The 18,517-nt window shown below is 41.7% G+C and overlaps 1 protein-coding gene across 1 annotated transcript in view; it reads right to left on the bottom strand.

Annotated features, from left to right (window-relative positions):
* mettl15 (methyltransferase 15, mitochondrial 12S rRNA N4-cytidine) overlaps positions 1-18,517 on the bottom strand; it is a 102,221-nt gene that overhangs the window by 23,069 nt on the left and 60,635 nt on the right. The window contains exon 3 of the mRNA XM_056247971.1: positions 6,016-6,152. Coding sequence (XP_056103946.1) covers positions 6,016-6,152 — 137 coding nt within the window. The remainder of the gene's footprint in view (positions 1-6,015; positions 6,153-18,517) is intronic.

Raw genomic sequence — 18,517 nt, forward strand, 5'->3', positions numbered from 1 at the left:
ACACATTTGAAAATGCAATTTTAGACCACAAATTATTCTAAATCGTTTTCAATTATTTCCTCAAATATAGTGCAATAGGGACGTTTCCTGAGTAACAACAGGCTAAAGTTTCATATTTGGGCCTTCTTCCATATAAACAGCTGATGGTGCAAATGAGAGAAACTTTGCAGAACTGAAGGAGATATATCTTTGTGCATGACAATATGACAATAATGACTAGCAACCTAGCCTGAGTGGGAGGTGCAATCTCAGAGTGTCATTAGGTGTGGAAGAGCCAACCGCTTCTTGGTGGATAATTTGTCAAGTACTCCACGAGAATAAGGTCCAAACCTAATGGGTGACAAACCACAGGTGCTGAAGATGGGGGAAAACCCACCCTATACTAGGTTCGAAAGAATCATTTTCAACATATAGTTATAAACAGTTGGCAGAGTTAAAGTCTTGTGCATTGACAGCATTGTGAACCCCTTCACTGAGGTAAAGTCATTATAACGCAGAACCTCGTTCTAGCTGTAAAATCTGATTAGATGATCCATGTTTGAAGCCATGGTAATATGACCAATATGCACACACCAGTCGAAATGAGTTTAAAATGATTGTGGGACTTTTTTATAAACCATTAAAACTATCTACGTCACTCATTAGAAGCACTGTTTATTGATTGTTTAATTGCTTATTAAAGGTGAGGCAAATCATTTTTATTAGGTGAAGCAAACCATAATCTGTTTCTTCAGTTTTTCTGCTTCATTGCACTTGTGCCATAAAACAGTTTAGGCATCAGAGACCGTAAATCACAGAGCCCACGTTTCTCTAAAAAAAATTGACATGTATCTAGAGACCTCTGAAGTCTTCAAAATATATGATCACTGAAGCTGATTTTTAACACATTATTTTGGTCCAAACCGCTGCATGTTTGCGTAATCCACATTAGTATTGTTTCACAGATATAAGGGAGTTTCATCAACGTGAGGCAATTTTATATCACAGGGGCTGACTATTATTACAACTAACAGATTTTAATTTTAAACAGATTTTATTTTTGTAAAAATAAAGATCATATTAAACTATCTTGGAAACTCTATACTGTGCTGTCATAATTTTTCTATATTATATATTTTCGATTTTTCAAAACCCTTATATATAGATTTATACTTTTATATTTGCCTTAAACCATGATTTTCAATCTTAAACTATGAAAATTCACATACAAATATGAATTACAACATACAAGATACAGTATAACTTACCTAAATATATCGTGTCATGTAATCGCTCAATCAGTCTTTCAACCGTGGAAAGACAATAAAACAGCTTGTAAACAATGTCACGTAACATTACATTTACCTCAGAAATGCCATTCCATGTCCATAGCTTGATATTAGCTAGAAAAAAATTCTAGAGAGGGAAATTTTACTAAAAATATGCACTATATTGATGAATACACTAAATGAATCTAACTGAATCTACAACGGAATTTAATTGAAAGCTTGTAAAGTTCACAAGGTCAGAAATGCCCATAATTGAATAGTTGAATCATTAGGATATGAAACACAATGTCCTATATCTTTTTGGTAACACTTTAATTCGATAGTCCACTTTAGACATTCTACCAATTATCTTTGCATCTACAGTATATGTCAACTACCATTCATTAGAGTATTAGTAGACTGTCTGCTTAATATCTGCTAACACTTAATTTTGATGCTCTCCCAACAGACATTACTCATAGACTTTAAGTAACTTTGCGAATATTGTACGTCAACTAATTCTACTGACCATAACCTTAATCTAACAGTCAACTTATACTGTAATGAGAGTTAGTTGACATATAGTAGTAAAGTTACTTATAGTTAGTAAACTATATATGTCTAAAGTGGATTATCTTTTTCACAAAGTCAAAACTTGGTAAACAGACAACAGGTCAATTATTGTATTTTTATCTACTTGTACTTGGATTGCTGCTTACGGCCATATTTAATAAATGTAATTATTTAATGAACATTACGTCTCTTTTATCAAATTACAGTACCATTTTTCTTACAAAAGCACATTCATTACCCCTTCCTAGATGCAGTAATCCTCTCTCTTTCTCTCGGTCTTCTGTTATTCAGCACTCTTACTCCCGTCTCTTTTGCCTCCTAAAGCACTGTGGGGGTTTCCTAAGCTTCTCTGTGGCTCTGCAACCCACAGAATGATTTGAGAATATGCAAAACACTTACATAACAATTTTTAATTATTAACGTCTTTATGTGGTTAAAACAGAGCATCAGAGGTAGCAATGCCTTATGTAAGATCTTATATTATTAAAAAAAGACATGCTTCATGGGTGTGTAGATATGTGTGAGCGAGTGAGCGTGCTCCAAGTATGGCTTCATAATTGCTAAGAAACCGATCTATTTATAGTTTAGCAACCCACAATACTGACATCATCTAAACTTAAAAGGGTAAAGCAAAAAATTTAAGTTAACTGGCACACTGTTTCATAACAATAGAGATGGCCTCAGTTCCTTTAACTTCAGACTATAAAATTATTTAATGAAAAATGATCTGACGAAACCATCTAATTATATACTATAGTTTCAGGGACACTCAGACTCTCAAAGCTCTGTTATTTAAGTAGGACAGGTAAACTGTCTGTTTCTGTGCAAACATGAGAGTCGACATGAAAGGGACTTTAAAATTACGCACAGGCTACTGATAAACACTTGCCTAGCATTTCAACCCAGAACTAGCTGTAAATGACGGGCAATGATGCAGAACAGCCTGAAATTCCCCATGACGTAGTATGACGTAGAGTAGACCAATGACAAAGCCAGTGAGCTTATTTTATGTTGGTAAAATAGGTAATTATTTTATATTAAATTATAATTATTCCAATGTAGTATAAATAAAACACTAATGTAAAATAAAAATATGCAAAATTATGTTAAAAAAAAGTTTTTTAAAAGTTGAGTATAATTTCTCTTTTGTTTGGTGTTTAATAAGAGTATTACAAAAACTTTGAATTATTTATGAGCTTTTACTTTTTAAGCAAGACTGCTATTTAGCTAAACTTATAGCAAAGGTCACATAATGCTGCTACTTTTACTCTTGATTTTTTTTCCGACTGTCTGTGATTGTTGTGTTCTATGTTAAAAGAAGTGGAGGGAGAAATACTTCCTTTTCCTAACAATGTCCCGTTTCCTTTTATCACCTCTCTTTATCCAAGAATTCTTGGATACACATTTCTTTCAAGATACATACATAATAAAAATCAAACTTTCATATCAATACTGTTACGTGAGGATCGACACTCAAAGGAAATGTCAAGATCTGAAGTATTGCTATTTTCAGATCAATCGGTCCACTAAACAGTGACTCTGTATGGATGAGGAAAAGTGGATGGATGCAGAAACTTGCTCAACTTAACTTATAATCAAATAGTGCTAAATTTCCCCCTGTGATGAAGAAGCCTGACCTGTGACCTTGTGATATGTATGAGTCCATAATGTCATGTACAGATTGACCCTTTTCTTGAACATATGGCACAAGAGAACACTGACAGATTAGTGATATGTGCAGAATGTGGATGTGACAGAATATGTGGTGAGGATGTGCTTAGACTCTGGCTGGATTACTGTTCACTAAAAATAGTACATTTGGCTAAAAACAGAGACCATCTTTTGGAGATTAAAGCATAACCAATAACATTTTTTTAAAGCTAAGTCGATAGTAGTAAAGGGAGAGAGAGAGAAAGAGTCCACTGTGACCTGACATAGTCAAACAAATCAAGCCTGACATATTCCACAGCACCAAGCTGCCTGACCATCTACGTCACTGAGGTTCAAGGCAAGATGTTGATCGACTGCATTCAGCAGGGGAGCAAAGATGGAAATGTACAGGGGAAAAATGCAGTCAGTCAAGTCATACAAACACACAGGTCTAAAACCTATCATGTGCAATATGTGAGTTTGGTTTGGTGAATTGATCAAGGCCACCAGGGCCTGACCTCAAAAAAATTTATCAAGAAATTTGAACAAGACATTTTTACAACAAGAAATCTGAGATGAAAAAATATGATTATGTGTCCTCCAATGCGAGAGAAAAACAATGGCATTTCTCCTCTCTTTTATTAAATGCTCTATCTCTTTTTTTAGTATGTAGTGAAGTGGGGAAACTGTTTCTTCAATGGGTAGTCACACAGAGAAAGACTTTATTAGCCAACCTGGCAAACATAATAAATCAAATAGCTTGTTTAAGCACTAACAGATGCTGTAAATTATTGCCAGACACAGTTAACATTTGTAAATCCTTTTTTCTTCCAGTTTCTACCATCAGAATCCAAAGGAAAAGTGACAATCCTACAGTAAATGTGTTCATCAAGTCTTAAAGACAAATGTCAAGCATATCACATGTTTGTGACACTCTGTTATGTGTCTCTCTCATGTGAGCTGAAACACGATGATAGGACGACAGAAGGCCTGTATTCTGACAAAAGTAATACATATCTTGATGTTATTAATGTATTTACTTAGTAAGTGTTAAAGTGACAAGGAGGTACTGAGGCAACAGAAGGTATTGAAATCATCAATGACGTGGTTGCCTTGGAGCATGACTGTAATTCTGTGTCTGATTAAGACTGTTTAAGGGAACAGATGCCAATGTCTTAACACCTTGCCATTTCTATCCTCTAATAAAAACTCAGAAAAGCAAACATTCAATGAGAATGAGAGAAGAGTGAAAAGGATTCTGAGGGACGTGAGACGTGAGGAGATGAAAAGAGAAAAAAGGAAAGGAGAAAGGGAAGAGAATCAGAAAAGAGAGAAAATGATACAAAAGATGAGAGGTGAGAAAAAGTGAGACAAGATATGAGAGAAAAGGAGAAAAGAAGAGAGGAGATGACAAGAGAGTCGACACAATGCGAGGTGAGACGAAGAGTCGAGAGGAGAGGAGAGGAGAGGAGAAGAGAAGAGATGCGAGAAGATGAAATTAAAAGAGAGGAAAGGAGAAAAGGAAAGGAGAAAAGAAAAGAAGTATGAGGAGAATGAAAAATGAGAGGAGAGGATAGAAAGTGAGACAAGAGGTTAGAAGTAAGGAGACAGGAGGAGAAGAAACAAGAGGAGGGGAAAGGAGAGAAGACAAGACGAGAGTAGAGGAGAGGAAAGAAGAGGAGCGGAGAGAGAAAGATGATTGCGTGGGCTGCCTGCTCCTTTTACACAGCCATCCAATAATATTGGCTAATTGCATGATTTCTTCAGCTTCTCCAGCCTCTCATCATGAGTGGGAGTCAAAGGCCTCATTGGTGGAGTATATAGCTGCTGACAGAATAACTTGTACTGACTCTCTCTCTCTCTCTCTCTCTCTCTCTCTCTCTCTCTCTCTCTCTCTCTCTCTCTCTCTCTCTCTCTCTCTCATTCTCTCCCACTCTCTCTCCCTCTCTCTCTCTCTCTCTCTCTCTCTCTCTCCCTCTCTCTCTCTCACACGTTGGTTTCTGTAGCAGCGGTCCCTCTGAGACAGGTTTCCCCAGAATCCACGTAAAGAGGTATCTCTACCCACGCTGAAGAGTCAGGAACATCTCATTTGGAGCTTACTTCGGTGCTGCCTCATGCACATGCGCGCACACACCACACACCCGCAAAGCCCTCATGCTTTTTCCTCTGGTTCTCTTTTATTAAACACTAGCTCTATTTCTCCCTCTCTCTCTTTCTCTCGTCATCCTACACTCTCTCACGCAGGAAACAGGGGAACCTGCGTGGGCGGTAGCGTCTCTCCCTGTCATTGAAGCCTCAGGCCCCGTTGACAAATGAGACGCTGGGGCCTTTCGACTGAGTGTGGGTGAGAGCGGGGATTCTTTATCTGCACTGGAGGATCTCTCTCACACACACACAAATAAAAACCAAAGAGCCCTGTGACCGCCACCCACTTGATTGCAACAGGGACAGAGCAGGTCACAAGCCGGTATTAAGACATGTGTCGAGTTTCTCTGGCAGTTTAGCCCCTGCACCGTGTCCAAATTTGATTAAAGAGTAAACTCACGGGTATTCTTCTGCTAAACGCTGAGCCATTTGGAAAGCTGTGGGGTCACGATCTGCCGCCACCACCATTACATCAGGTACCGACTGCAGGATGGCCTTCAAGTGACCTCCGGCCCCAAAGGTCAAGTCCAGGACAACCTGTTGGAACACAAAAACAGACCAGAAAGAGAAAAGTAAAATATTTTATTCATGATGAAAACTACTTTCGGCTTGAACAAAGCTACTTAATGTTCAACCAAAGATTGATTTTGCTCTAAGTATGAGGCCACTGTCCATAAAGTTTGTCGCTACTTTTCAAAGAGGAAACACATTTGCACATTCTCCCTCTTTTTCTTCCCTACAAACACACACGCTCACACTAGAGACACTATCCTGTGTTCTCACTCAAAAGTCAATGCATGAGTCATCATCTCTCCTGTCGAAAGTGTCTCAGTGGTTTCTTAGAGCCACAGTAGCAGCTACACCTCGGGTCCATTTTTCCAGAGCCATCCACCCACCCACACGTCATACCCTAAACAATACGAATCCATCCTTAATAGCACTGATACTAAATTGTTGTCATTAAAATGCCTGATAATCTCACCGAAATGACTGAAGTGTGAAGTGTGAAGAAGAATCTGTTGGGGTCAGAACGTTCAAGGTTTTTTTGTTGGTTTTCCACCATTTTGTTCACCATTCTTTCACTTTGGTTACTGGTCTGAAAAGCCTAGAGCAGGGGTTCTCAAAGCGGGGTCCATGCCCCATACCCAGGGGGTCCGCAAAATAAACGTTGGGCCCTATGATTCCCACAATGCAGAAAACAGACGGAATCGCCAAATTCAGTCATTAAAATGGAATTTACAGTATAACATGTAATGTCACAGAATTTGTCCAATTTTGGATGAATATATCAAAAGTAGAAATGTATACTTAAACATATTACATAAAATATTAAAGCCCAAAAAGACTGCCATTTATGAAGTCTGCATGTTCTGCACGTCTCTGTGTGAATGGGTGCTGCAGGCGAGCAGTTTGATCTGTTCACATACTCAAGCACGCGAGACGCTTGTGGCGTTTTTAGCGTCTGCATTCTCACTATATGAGGACATGAACTTAATCTCCAGAGCTGCTCTGAGAGTCACTTAACCAGCATTTTACCATTTAGTTTGATAAAACTATTGTCATCATATCATATGTACACAGACACTCAAAGGTCTTCAAGACAACCAGTCAAACTAAAAGTTCTCTTTAACTTGAAGAAATTATAACAGAAATATATTACTATTGTACAGAAGAATGTACTTCTCACAGTAATAATAATAGTAGTAATAATACAATTATTATTAATCACACATTTTTCTTCCAATAATCACACATTTTTACTAAACCTCTGTTGTGCAAGTAAAATGAGACAGAGTTAGGCTACTTTCACACTGTACATTTTTGGGATTTACAACAACATTTACTGATAAGTGTAGTGTCTGGACCAATCAGACAATCATTATATTTAATGAATAATCCAGCAAACTCACTATCCCAACAAAGGTCTGTGAAACTTCCCCCAAATCAAGCTAACACACTGGCAGAACTCTGTGTCCTGTTACAAGACTGATAAGTTTTACGACCCAAAAGAATGTGCATGGACTTAATTCTTGCTGAGAAGGAGAAATGAACCATTTTAATTCTATATATTCTATATACACTCACCTAAAGGATTATTAGGAACACCCGTTCAATTTCTCATTATCAATTATCTAATTAACCAATCACATGGCAGTTGCTTCAATGCATTTAGGGGTGTGGTCCTGTTCAAGACAATCTCCTGAACTCCAAACTGAATGTCAGAATGGGAAAGAAAGGTGATTTAAGCAATTTTGAGCGTGGCATGGTTGTTGGTTCCAGACGGGCCGGTCTGAGTATTTCACAATCTGCTCAGTTACTGGGATTTTCACGCACAACCGTTTCTAGGGTTTACAAAGAATGGTGTGAAAAGGGAAAGTCCTGTGGGCGGCAGTCCTGTGGGCGAAAATGCCTTGTTGATGCTAGAGGTCAGAGGAGAATGGGCCGACTGATTCAAGCTGATAGAAGAGCAACTTTGACTGAAATAACCACTCGTTACGACCGAGATATGCAGAAAAGCATTTGTGAAGCCACAACACGCACAACCTTGAGGCGGATGGGCTACAACAGCAGAAGACCCCACCGGGTACCACTCGTCTCCACTACAAATAGGAAAAAGAGGCTACAATTTGCAAGAGCTCACCAAAATTGGACAGTTGAAGACTGAAATAATGTTGCCTGGTCTGATGAGTCTCGATTTCTGTTGAGACATTCAGATGGTTGAGTCAGAATTTGGCGTAAAGAGAATGAGAACATGGATCCATCATGCCTTGTTACCACTGTGCAGGCTGGTGGTGGTGGTGTAAAGGTGTGGGGGATGTTTTCTTGGCACACTTTAGGCCCCTTAGTGCCAATTGGGCATCGTTTAAATGCCACGGCCTACCTGAGCATTGTTTCTGACCATGTCCATTCCTTTATGGCCACCATGTACCCATCCTCTGATGGCTACTTCCGGCAGGATAATGCACCATGTCACAAAGCTCGAATCATTCAAATTGGTTTCTTGAACATGACAATGAGTTCACTGTACTAAAATGGCCCCCACAGTCACCAGATCTCAACCCAATAGAGCATCTTTGGGATGTGGTGGAACGGGAGCTTCATGCCCTGGATGTGCATCACACAAATCTCCATCAACTGCAAGATGCTATCCTATCAATATGGTCCAACATTTCTAAAGAATGCTTTCAGCACCTTGTTGAATCAATGTCACGTAGAATTAAGGCAGTTCTGAAGGCGAAAGGGGGTCAAACACAGTATTAGTATGGAGTTCCTAATAATCCTTTGGTGAGTGTATAACCATGTGATAAATGTATTACATGTATCTAATGTTCCATCTCATGATTTTCCTTTATGTTGTTTGGTCTATCTTTTCTTTTTCTTGTAAACTCTAATGGGTTAATGTTTCAGACTTTGCATACTATGGTTAACCAAAATCATATGTGTGGCATATTTGGTCTCTATAACCTGGTACTTTGAAGATCGAAATGACTGTGTACATGATATGTCGATAACAACAACATATTAGTATTACAAGAATTTTTCATAGTTTCTTCATCGGCTACCACCACCCCTCCAGCGTGCACATGCAATGAGCACCCTTAAAACAAAGAGCAATAAACCAAATTCCACCCTTCTTATTGGCCGAGCCAACCCTGAGAGGTTGGACTTTTCTCAGGTTATAAATTGCATCCACACCAGCCCTTCCCTCTCTTGTTTGCTTGTCCTCTGGTCCTGTTAGCCTCTTGCGCTCTTAGCCTCTTGCTCTCTTACTCTCTTGGGCCTTCCTGAGAAGTCCTAACGTGAAGATGATGCTGAACTAGAAGTCCCTCAAGGACTCCCAAGCTTGCGCCAGGCTGCGGCCTTGTCTTTCCATTCATCAAAGACCCTCTGACTCCCACTGGTTCTCTCTCATCAAGACCACATCAGCAAATATCAACTGGTGCCTCAACAAATTGCATCAGGACAGTTTAATTCAAATGGACGAGACATGCAAGTATCAAACTTAGTCTCATTATTTGATACATTAAGTATCCTTACCCCTTTTAAAGAAGGGCGTGTTAGAACAAAACTGATGGTTTGCTCAGACTGTTGATCTGCTGAACATCAAACAATGCTATAACTTCTTGCTTTCCTGTATTCTGCTTCAGCTCTCTTTCCCTTGGTAAACTGTATGCATGTATGTATGTGAATTTTAGAGTAGTTTAAATGTTTAGTCTAGTTAATAAAGTCTTTTTCATATCACACGTAAAGTTGTCTGTGTCTCAAGCTCATATCTGGAGTCACTAATCATAGATCTTGACTACTTGCTCTTAGTAGTACTTAGTAAGAAAGACATTTCCCATGCAACAGAAATGTACATTTCTATTAATTAATTAATAACCAATATTGAGTGTTCACGGGATGAACCGAGTAATTGGTTGTAATGTTAATGTAGCTACATCAAGTTAACCCGATTAACTGATCCAAATATTCATAATCAATTATAACAAGTTATGATTGATTATTCATATTTCATAGAGCTAGTTTGCTACATAGGTTTGAGTCTTGAAATGTCCCGTTCACACCGCAACTTACAGTAACATCTCGAAAACTGTCTGTATGAACGTGCAACAAGAGTCAAGCCTGTATTCTCTTAACAGTAACCATACACACACACACATATATATAAATTTCATTTCTGTGTTAATTTATCATGTTTTTTACAATATTTTATACATTTATACATTAAATGTAATTTGTATTTTTGAGATTTATTAAATGCATAGCTCACCAAAAATCATTTATGCACTTTCAGGTATTTCGTATGGCCACAAAATGAAAGTAAATGTTGACCAGAGCTATCAAGTAAGATTGTCAAGGCAAGATTTTCATTCAACAACAAAATTCCAGTCTATTCCAGACACAAAACTGTTGTATAGCTTCAGAAGACTTGGATATAGCATATTAGTCGTATTCGTATACTGACAGCTCCTGGTCATTGCTGGTTTGTTTGTAATGTAAAAAGCAGCTTCTTCAGAAAAATGTTTCGGTAAAATATTCTTATGCATGATTAAGCTCATATACAGCTACATATAAAACATTAGAAACACTGTGAATTCCATCAGAAATCTAAAACTACATTTGCTTCCTTGCTGGCAAAAACAGGCAGTGTTTGTATTACAGCATGTGGGTTCTTTTTGTTCTTCCTTCATTCCACTGCACACTGATTAACTTGTGAGACAGAGACAACATGCTCTAAGGCAGACGCCATAGGCCTATAGTTCTGCTCCACCGCTGGGCAGCACACCACAAAGAGAGAGTAATTAGTAGCTTCTAATGGATACGTGTCATTAGTACTAGCTGGGAAAATACATTGGGGAGAGAAAGAGGAAGGGCCTGGCATCAGAATATTACAATGCACGATTTTCAATTTAATCTCATGCTAAGAACAAGAATTTTGGTTTCTGATCACCTCATGGGAGAGACGCCTGTGATAGCGCCTGAGTTCGTATGTGAGTCAGTCCCTTTTTCATCATCAAGTTTGAACGTTCATCATGTTCCTATTTTATATTCCACTGCTTTTCCATTTTCTTTTTATAGTTTTATCATTTACAAATGAAATAGCTGCAGATCGATATTTTTTGTGCACAATACCCTCAAGTACATGAGGTCAGAGCATTTAAATAATGATGCACTATCAAGCTTTCGCTTTATATGTCCATAGCAACCACAAAAATCTTCATCCTTCATGCTCTTCTGTCACGAAAAGCCACAAATTAACTTATGGTTCGCAAAGAATTAGATACTGTAGGAAAACTGGATTAAAGAAAGGACTGCATGAGGAAATTGTTGCAATTGTAAATAATAAATCCAGTTTAATGACAGCAACTTTAGCTGATTCAATGTCCAATTTTACATTATTAAATAAAAGCGGTTTTGGTTATTTTATGCAGACACTTTACAAATTTAACAAATAGCTGAAACATTTAACAAATAGCTGAAAGAGTGAATGAGACATTTTTAAATCATGTAATGGTTTAGAAGCACTTTGCCCTAGGATATAAAAAATTATTTCCTGGCACACAGGCATCACTGTTTTCTCTGATTCAATTTCTTCCTGTGTTTAGAGCTAAATCATTATTCGTCAGCTGATGACTCACTTTCAGCCCTCAAATTCAACTGCCCCCTTTTGATACCGACAGGAACAACAACAACATATGCTCTTGTGTGGCTCTAGCATACCATAATATTATAGTGGACTTGCCACATTTTATTTCAACTGTAAAAACAAACATTTCAGAGGTCTAGTATCTGTGTATTAGAACTGCTCGTTCTTTTGGTTTACCAAAAGAAGCAGGAAGAAAGCTCCAGTTGGTTAAAATGGACCACCTCCACCCTGAAACATCAGTACAGAGATGGGGCTTTTTTGGGGGGCAATCGGCTTAGAGAGAAAGAGACAGAAGCATGTGGATCGATAGTGACGTTGGTGGAGAGGTGCGAGCGTGCATGAGCAGAACAGGAGGTCATCAATGGTGGAGGGGCTGCGTCTCCCTCTCCCGTCTGAAAAACCGGCAGAGCTAAAGGGGAGGGAGAACAAGACGACACGATGAGTCACAACAACCAGCTTCAGTACGCCTGGTGTGCCATTCAATACCAGTGAGAGGTAGATACACAGAGAGCATGAAAACATGTAGATAAAGAATAAAAAAAAATTAAAAACAAAACAGAAACCCTGTGTTAGGTAGGCCTTTACTGAAAGGGCTCCTGAGGCTTTTGACTGCATTTAGTCCCACTTCAGTATTATCTGGCATCTAATGAGTTCAATATGTAATCATTGCAACACTTCATCATGCCTATTTCTGTGATTATCTTGGAAAAACAGAGCAAACAAACTACAGTAATATTGAATATGAAACTTTATTTTATTTTTTAGCATTTCATTTTTCGTGCATTTTTAAATATGTTCTCCAATCCCAGGTAATATGAAATATGAATAAGTGTTACGACCCGTGAGGTCTATGTGTTGTGCTTGCGTTGCTGTGGGTGTGTTCTGTCTCTTGCCTGCAGGGGTGTATCCGTGTCTTAAACCTGATGCTGCGTGAAATCTCACGGCTGGAGCTGATCAGCGGCAATTAGTGAGGCGTATAAGTTGAGCCAGTGAAGTGCTCTCTCTCTCGCTCACGTTGTTCCTTGATGGCTCGCGTCAGACTGTGTGGACTACTGTGTGATTTATGGTGTGGATCGCGGCGGGACGTGTTGATCTTGACTTCTCCCCGTGTTGGGCGTCTGGTGACTTTACGAAGGCACAAGGCAGCCGTCGGACCTGTGTGTGTGTGCCCGACCAGCTGGAAGTCGGCGTGGTGAGCGGCGGGAAAACCTCCGCGTGTGCTTCATTACCACTTGACTGCTTCCTCAGCTTAGCACAGGGTAGTGTCCAGCTGGGCTGAAGGAGCCTTTCCATCGGGCACTAATTTATTATTTTGCCTTTGTTATTTTTGGAAGTAAATCCTGGGCGGAGACTGCGTTCTCCAAAGGGGGCTGGCATTTCAGGGTTTCGACCGCTGATGTACTGCCTGTAAGTCGCCTCGAGCCCGGCACGCTTCTGAAGATAGATAGGTAAGTTTGGTGAGGCAGGTGCTGAGGAAGTTTGTTTTGTGGAGGGAGGCGATTGCTTTGTTAGAGGGGTTAATATCGAGTATTGGGTTATTTTTCCGTGTGGTGATATTGTGTGTATTTTGTGTTGTGTGTATTTTGTGTTGTGGCCATGGCAACTTTTGACTTAAATGTTTTTGTGTCCCGTCCAGATTTGAATCAGTTGGATAAATGCAAGAAAACTGAACTCCATGCCATTGCAAACCATTATGACATCTCTGCGTCAATTTCTTTAGTGAAAGCTGAACTTAAAGCTGTAGTTTTGGATGGACTCATCGGTAAAGGAGTCATCATATTACCGGTAACTATGAGCAGTCCTGGTCCAGAGCTGAGTGTGGGGGGGGACCAACTTGGTAATGGGACTCCTGCTGGTCAACAGGGAGTACCGACAAAGAAGCCTGTAACGATACCTCATTTTGTGCCATTCTCAGTTGAGTCATCTCCTGGCTCTAAGCAGGATAGCCGGTTAAAAGTTCGTCTGTTGCGGCTTCAGATAGAGAAGGAAGAGAGAGAAAGGGATTTCCAACTTCGTCGAGAGCTGGAACTGAAGAGGCTAACAGCAGAGACTGAAACGAGTAGGGAACTGGAACTTAAGAAAATAGAAGCAGATACAGCGTTTAAAATGAGACAAATGGAATTACAAACCAAGGTTGACGCTGCTCGCCCCGTTACTCCTGCTAGTGTATTCTCTCCACAGTCTGCTAGTGAGTATGATGTGAGCAAATGTATTTCTCTGGTGCCTGTTTTTCGCGAGGCCGAAGTGGAAGCCTATTTTGGTGCATTTGAACGTGTTGCTGGAGCTCTACGCTGGCCTAAAGAGGTGTGGGCCATCTTACTCCAGTGTAAATTGACTGGTAAGGCCCAGGAAGCTTGTGCAGCATTGTCTGTAGAGGATGGGTTAAATTATGATTGTGTAAAGAATGCTATTTTGAGAGCTTACGAGTTAGTGCCGGAAGCATACCGACAGCGTTTTCGCAGCCTACGGAAAGCTCAAGATCAGACCTTTACAGATTTTGCTCGTGAAAAGGGGGTCCTCTTTGATCGATGGTGCGCAGCATGTAAAGCAGATGATGTGGCTTCTATACGCGAGCTGATCTTGCTCGAGGAATTTAAGAACTGTTTGCCAGAACGTACTGCCGTATATTTGGGTGAACAAAAGATTGTTTCCCTCCAGCAGGCAGCCATATTTGCAGATGAGTTTGCGCTTTTGCATAAGACCACCTTTACTAAACGCGAGGTTTCTTCACGTGTGGGGTTTCAAAGAACTGAGCAGCCGGTGTGTAATCCCATTGATAGTCGTCCAAAGGGGTCCTCCATTCAAAAGGCGGACAGAGTTTGTTTCTTTTGTCGCAAGGCTGGACATATAATTGATGAGTGCAGAGCTTGGAAGGGGCAGCAACCCAGTCCAAATCAAAAGCAACCAAAGGGTGTGGGGTTGATTAAAACGTCTCCCCGACCCCAGGGGCTAGAGCCTGAGATGCGTGAGGCAGCCGATGACTGTTTTAAACCCTTTATCTTTGAAGGTTTTGTTTCTTTGACAGGGAAAGCAGAAGACCAGCGACGAGTGAGAATACTGCGGGACACAGCCTGTTCACAGTCACTAATGCTGTCTGGCACTCTCCCCGTGGGAGACAGTTCTGATGTAAGTGCAGTTGTGAGAGGTATTGAGATGGGTTTTGTACCAGCGCCACTACACCGGATTTTTGTCCATTCTGACTTAGTGACGGGATTTTATACGGTGGGTGTACGTGCCGAGTTTCCGATAGAGGGCATTGAGGTAATAATGGGGAACGATATTGCTGGGGGGAAGGTGTTTCCTATTCCTAAGGTAGTCAGCAATCCTATCCCGGAGTCTGAACAAGATGAGTTGGGGAAAAATCATCCTAATATTTTTGTAGCCAGCGTGACCACAAGAGCGCAGTCTCGTAAACAGACCCGGGAAATTAACCTATCTGACTCACTTTTTGCCTCCATTTTCTCTGAGGAAGGTGTGCCCCATGAGGATCCTGTGAGCTGCAAGGTGGATGGAACTGAAAAGGTGGTGGACTCGGTGGGTGAGTTTGGTCCGGCACCTCCGCCGGTGGGTTTCTCAGGCAGATGATGCAGGTATAGAGCCGGATAACGATTGGAAGGTGGTTTACCAGGTAGTTGCACCTATTGACTGTCGACAGCAGATACTGTCATTAGCACATGAGCATGTATGGGCAGGTCATTTGGGTATTCATAAAACATATAACCGTGTACTAAAACAATTCTTTTGGCCAGGCCTAAAAACTGATGTGACTCGTTTTTGTAAAACCTGCAGGACCTGTCAAGTTGTCGGCAAACCAAACCAGCCTGTTCCACCGGCCCCGTTGCTGCCCATTCCCGTGGTTGGTGAACCATTTGAACACGTCCTGGTTGACTGTGTCGGCCCGTTACCCAAAACTAAAGCTGGCAATCAGTTCCTGCTCACCATGATGTGCCTTGCTACCCATTTTCCGGAAGCCATTCCCCTGCGCAGAATCACAGCCGTGTCAATAACCAAGGCACTAATCAAATTCTTCACTACATATGGTTTGCCCAAGATGGTACAAACCGATCAGGGAACTAATTTCCTTTCTAAGGTGTTTAAACAAACTCTCAGCTCATTGGGAATCGCTCACTCAGTGTCTAGCGCCTATCACCCCGAGTCACAGGGAGCTTTGGAGCGCTGGCACCAAACGTTGAAATCCATGCTCAAGAAATATTGCCATGAGACGTGTAAAGACTGGGATGAAGGGGTGCCTTTTTTACTTTTTGCTGCCCGTGACACGAAGCAAGAGTCCTTAGGTTTTAGCCCAGCAGAGCTTGTGTTTGGCCATAACGTGCGTGGCCCGTTAAAGATGCTGAGAGAGAAGATGGTGTATGATGAGTCTTCCAAAACTAACGTGTTGGACTTTGTTTCCCGGTGCAGGGAGCGGTTACATCGTGCTGTGGAGCTGGCGAGGGAATCACTTTCTGCCACACAGACCCGAATGAAGAGGCGGTTTGATAAAAGGGCAGTGGAACGGGGGTTCAATGCAGGTGACAAGGTGTTGGTCTTGCTGCCCGTCCCTGGGTCTGCCCTCACTGCCAAATTCTCAGGGCCATATGATGTGGAACGAAAGCTTTCAGAGACAGATTATGTCATCCGTACACCTGACCGTAGACGGAAAACACGCCTATGTCATGTAAACATGTTGAAGGTTTTTCATTCCAGAGATGGCGATCCGGTGCAACCGGTGCAGACTCCAACAGTGGCAGCAGTGGGAGTTACATCTTTCGTTATTGATTGGTCTGAGGTTGATCTAGCCACACCATGTGAAGATCACATGTGTGGTAGGCTGGCTAACTCTGAGTTTATGGCTACTTTAGCTCAACAACTGTCTTATTTACCCACATCTCAACGGCAGGATGTGATTGATTTACTGCATGCTCACCCTACCATCTTAGGTAACGTGCCCTCCCGCACCACGGTACTGGAGCACGATATTGACGTTGGTGATGCCAGACCTATTAAGCAGCATGCTTATCGTTCTCCGATAGCCAAACGGGAAGCTATGCAAAGGGAAGTCCATTATCTACTAGAACACGGCCTAGCCAAGACTAGTTACAGCCCATGGAGCTCACCCTGTCTGCTAACGCCTAAGTCAGATGGAACGCTTCGCTTCTGTACTGATTTTAGAAAGGTGAATTCAGTTACTGTGTCTGACTCTTTTCCGTTGCCCCGAATGGACGATTTAATTGATAGGGTTGGCCCAGCTAAATGTATTACGAAGTTAGATTTACTGAAGGGATACTGGCAGGTGCCTTTGACCCAGCGTGCTTCAGATATTTCAGCCTTTGTGACACCAGATGCGTTTATGCAGTACACTGTAATGCCCTTTGGAGTGAAAAATGCTCCTGCCACTTTTCAGCGCTTGATGCAGCTTGTACTGGGGGATGTGCTGAACTGTAGTGTATATCTTGATGATGTGGTCGTGTACTCTGAGGACTGGGTAGCCACATGTCCAGTTTAGAGGTTGTTTGTCAGCGGCTGGTAGACGCCTCCCTCACACTGAACTTGGCGAAGTGTGAATTTGGAAAAGCCATGGTTACCTACCTTGGTAAACAGGTTGGTCAAGGGCAGGTCCGGCCTCTAGATGCCAAAGTAACCGCTATCTTATCACTGCCCACTCCCACCACTAGACGAGAGCTTAGGAGATTTCTCGGTATGGCTGGATATTATAGATGTTTCTGCCAAAACTTTTCGGTGGTGGTTGCCCCACTCACCAGACTGTGTAGTCCTTTGGTACCCTTTATGTGGGATGAGGTATGTGATCGGGCCTTTGAAGCTGCCAAGTCTCTTCTTTGCAGTGCTCCTGTGCTGGTAGCACCTAATTTTTCCCAACCTTTTCTTCTGGAAGTTGATGCTAGTGCCACTGGGGCTGGGGCGGTGCTGATGCAGAGAGGAGATAGAGAGATGTGTAAACCTGTGTGTTATTTCTCAGCCAAGTTCAAGAAACACCAGCTGAATTATTCCACCATAGAGAAGGAGACATTGGCCATGCTCCTGGCTCTACAACACTTTGAAGTGTATGTGGGCTCCAGTTTATTACCGGTCACTGTTTACACAGATCATAACCCCCTTGTTTTTCTAGCCCGCATGTACAACAGTAATCAGCGTTTGATGCGCTGGGCCCTCCTGGTCCAAGGCTACAACCTCCAGATCAAACATAAGAGGGGAGTGGACAACATCCTGGCTGATGCCTTGTCCCGCGGGTAAGGCTGTGTTTTTTTTTATTATGGTAAAACTGTGGTGGTACAAACTATAGGATATGTTTGTTCTTATGGGTGGGGGTGTTACGACCCGTGAGGTCTATGTGTTGTGCTTGCGTTGCTGTGGGTGTGTTCTGTCTCTTGCCTGCAGGGGTGTATCCGTGTCTTAAACCTGATGCTGCGTGAAATCTCACGGCTGGAGCTGATCAGCGGCAATTAGTGAGGCGTATAAGTTGAGCCAGTGAAGTGCTCTCTCTCTCGCTCACGTTGTTCCTTGATGGCTCGCGTCAGACTGTGTGGACTACTGTGTGATTTATGGTGTGGATCGCGGCGGGACGTGTTGATCTTGACTTCTCCCCGCGCTGGGCGTCTGGTGACTTTACGAAGGCACAAGGCAGCCGTCGGACCTGTGTGTGTGTGCCCGACCAGCTGGAAGTCGGCGTGGTGAGCGGCGGGAAAACCTCCGCGTGTGCTTCATTAATGTGGTGGGAGCAGTGGAGATTGTGTATTGT

Source organism: Rhinichthys klamathensis, unplaced genomic scaffold, assembly GCF_029890125.1.
Source record: "Rhinichthys klamathensis goyatoka isolate OS25496 unplaced genomic scaffold, OSU_Roscu_1.1 h1tg000051l_1, whole genome shotgun sequence".
In the NCBI taxonomy this organism is placed as follows: domain Eukaryota; kingdom Metazoa; phylum Chordata; class Actinopteri; order Cypriniformes; family Leuciscidae; genus Rhinichthys; species Rhinichthys klamathensis.